The sequence below is a fragment of the Benincasa hispida genome, chromosome 1 (assembly GCF_027475165.1).
Source record: "Benincasa hispida cultivar pf3 chromosome 1, pf3_genome.v1.1, whole genome shotgun sequence".
Lineage (NCBI taxonomy): Eukaryota > Viridiplantae > Streptophyta > Magnoliopsida > Cucurbitales > Cucurbitaceae > Benincasa > Benincasa hispida.
The window spans coordinates 8,106,185-8,109,327 of NC_143478.1; the positions used below are offsets into that span (position 1 = coordinate 8,106,185).

General features: G+C 34.2%; 1 protein-coding gene across 1 annotated transcript; it reads left to right on the forward strand.

The window, feature by feature from the left end:
* The first annotated feature begins 1,027 nt into the window (after nt 1-1,027).
* LOC120069736 (RING-H2 finger protein ATL67) lies at nt 1,028-2,192 on the forward strand. The gene is made up of 2 exons (XM_090311093.1): nt 1,028-1,306; nt 1,348-2,192. Exons 1-2 carry the CDS (start codon nt 1,253-1,255, stop codon nt 1,876-1,878), a joined length of 585 nt encoding a protein of 194 aa, XP_090167219.1. The 5' UTR covers nt 1,028-1,252; the 3' UTR covers nt 1,879-2,192.
* The last annotated feature ends 951 nt before the right edge of the window (nt 2,193-3,143 follow it).

A 3,143-nucleotide genomic window follows, 5' to 3' on the forward strand; every position in this document is an offset into this window, starting at 1 on the left:
TTATCCAACGGTTGGAAGATGGAATAATCTTTAATTTTGAATTAAAATATCGATTAATAAAAGTTTCAAACTTTTTGAAACGAATGTTTCATTTCTTTCAATTAATTAATTAAAAAAAACAAGCATAAAGGACGACAAGAATGGAAGGATGCGATTCAAAGTGCACAAAAGAACAAAAGCCAACTCCAATGTCCAAATTCTATCTTTTATAATATATATTTTTAATTTGTGTCTATTTTAGAATTAAGTGAATAATTAGAGCTTTTGAACAAAAATATGTGCGCACTCTTGAACTATTTACAAAAAATAAGCAATTTTTTAAAGGTAATTGTTTTAATTTTAAATGACAAAATACATATAAATATTTTCGAATATAGTAAAATATTTGTATGTATCACTATCTATCATTAATAGATATTGATATTTTACTATATTTATAAATAGATTGACTCATTTTTTTATATTTGAAAATAACCTTATTTTTACAATAGATTTACTTGCTAATTTAACGATAATTTAGTAGGAAAATAAGTCATCTAAAAATAGATGAATAAAAATTTAAAAAAAAAATCCTCTTTTTAACTTATCATTAGTCAATTTTAAGAATAGTAAGAGCGTCTTATTATGAGTAAGAGTACCTTATCACAAGTCAATTTTAAGAATATTGAATTAATCTGAAGAGTTATTACTTTATCATGAATCAATCTAAAACGGATAAAAGTCAATTTTAAACCAAAATCAATTAAAGAAAAATTAAACGACAAATACCAAATTGAAAGAAACAAAAATGTATTTAATATTTCAGTAAATTATTTTGCATAAAAAATTGAATGAGTGGTCTTGAATTTCTTTTATTTGAATTACAAACTTCTTCGTCACTAAAATAGTTCAACTTGATTTGGCGAAATAGACGTCTTTTATCTCTAAATTTTAAATCACGTAGACGAAATATGATGCATTTACTACTGCTATTCACCTATTCTTAAAAAACTCGAACGTTAAAAAGTTGTATTTGAAAATTAAGGAGATGAAACACATATATTCTTAAAAAATGGAGAATTAAAAACAATAAAGTTTGTTAGGGAAAGAAAAAAAGAGAAGCAAAATGGTAGAAGTTTAGAGAATGAGTTCCAAAAGACGAAGTGTATTAAATGCTGCGTCTGCAATCCCCACCCACCTTCGCCCAAAAAGTTATCTGCCCTAATTCCTTCTTTCTCTTCTTTCTTCTTCTTCTTCTTCTTCTTCCTCACTAATGGCTTCAACTTCAATTCCTTCTTCTTCTTCTTCTTCTTCTTCTTCTTCTTCAATTCCTTCTCATTCTCCATGTCCTCTCCTTCTTCCAATTACTCCTTCTCCAGGATCGGCCTCGGCTACTCCATTGCCATAGCCCTCGCCTTCCTCGTTCTCCTCTCTGCCCTTCTCCTCGCCTTCTACGTCTGCTGCCGCGCCTCCCGCTCCCGCAACCTCCGCCGCCCACCCCCTTCCTCCGCCCCTCCTGATGCCGGTATCATTCTCCCCCAGATCATCTTCGTCGCTGAGGACGACGCTGCTCCAGATCGCGACGATGACAACGGCGTCGTTGGCCTCGACCAGTCCGTCATTAACTCTTACCCTAAATTCCCTTTCTCCAGAGATAAATCCATGGCTGGAGCTAATTGTGTCTGTTCCATCTGTCTCTGTGAGTACAAGGACGCCGAGATGCTCAGGATGATGCCTGAGTGTAGACACTACTTCCATCTCTGTTGCATCGATGCTTGGTTGAAGCTTAATGGCTCTTGTCCGGTTTGCCGGAATTCGCCGCTTCCGACTCCGCTTTCCACTCCTCTTCAAGAGGTTGTTCCGCTCTCTCAATACATGGCGGATAGGCGAAGGAGATGAGGACTCATTCATTGCAATAGGTTCTTCTTTTACTTCTCCTCTCTTGATTTCATATTCCCTGTTTGTTTTTTTGCCTGTTTTCACTTTTAGGAATTGTAAATTCTTTGGTTAGATGCTGAGTTTTTTCTTTTTCTTCTGAATGTTCTGGGAACTGTTCGACCCATACATGAAATTTTCAATTTACCTTTTGAGCAATTCGCTGAGTAGTCATGAATCAGTATTCTTGTGTAGATCTGATAGTGTTGGATTCAGTTATTCGAAAAAAATTGAGACAAGAAGAACTTTTCCATTTCTCTTCCTTTTTGTGTGAAAAAGTTGGCTTGACCCATCTCAAGGGTCCTCTTTAATTTCCACTGTTCTCTTCTTAAGCTGGCCCAGAATGTCTTGTTGCTCCACTTTTTCCCTTTTAAATTTTCAACTCCATCATCATTTGGTAATGGGTTGGTAAGCGTGCAAATAAATTCCTATTGTTTTCCCCTTTTCATTTTAATAAACCTGTTGACATTGAAAACTGAAACTGTTGATGGGGTTTTCAACTCCATCATCATACCTCTGTTGGAGATAGTGATTCCTCTGTTTTCAAGTTGGAAATGAAAGAAGAACTAGAAGGGTTTTAGTGTAGATGTGAAGAAGAAGAAGAAGAAGAAGTTGGAATCATTGGCTGATTTTGGGATGGTTTTGTGTATGATTTTAAGGAATTTTTAAAAGGACTGATACACGCTTGAGGTTGAAGTTCACTTTAGAATTTGCTTTTGTTCTGTTTTACCCCTTTAACTGTGAGGGATGAGTGATGAGTGATGAGATTATGATATCCATAGGCATCTTGGTCACCTTTCCCGAGTTCAATTATGAATCCCTTGATTTCACTGCTTTTTCTCTGCAAATTTCAGACAGGAATGTTGTTGCCTTCAACTTTATGTTTGGGAAGATCTATTTTTTATTATTTGCTTAAATTTTATGTACTTTATAAGTCAATTCTAGCTTGTTCTTGAGCACTCCAAATGTTTAGTAGGTCTGGAACAATATTGCTTCTAATAGGTCTCAACTTATTAGACATTTTCAATATTCACAAAATTATTTGGCACAAGTTAAAAGCAGTGATTTTTTTTTTTCGACACTAAGTTCTAGCCCGTGAAACTTGAAGGACATTGAATAAGCCAATAACTTTTGGTATAATATTGGAACTTCAAAAACTTATTAAGACCAATTTTTAGAACTTCAAGAACCTTTTTAGATAACTTTTTTTTGTCAATTCCAAATTAATT

Bases quoted from the DNA above. Each gene is read 5' to 3' on its own strand.
- LOC120069736 (XM_090311093.1), top strand. From the start codon at position 1,253: ATGGCTTCAACTTCAATTCCTTCTTCTTCTTCTTCTTCTTCTTCTTCT. The intron at 1,307-1,347 runs ATTCCTTCTCAT...TCTTCCAATTAC, and splicing joins CTTCTTCTTCTTCTTCTTCA to TCCTTCTCCAGGATCGGCCT.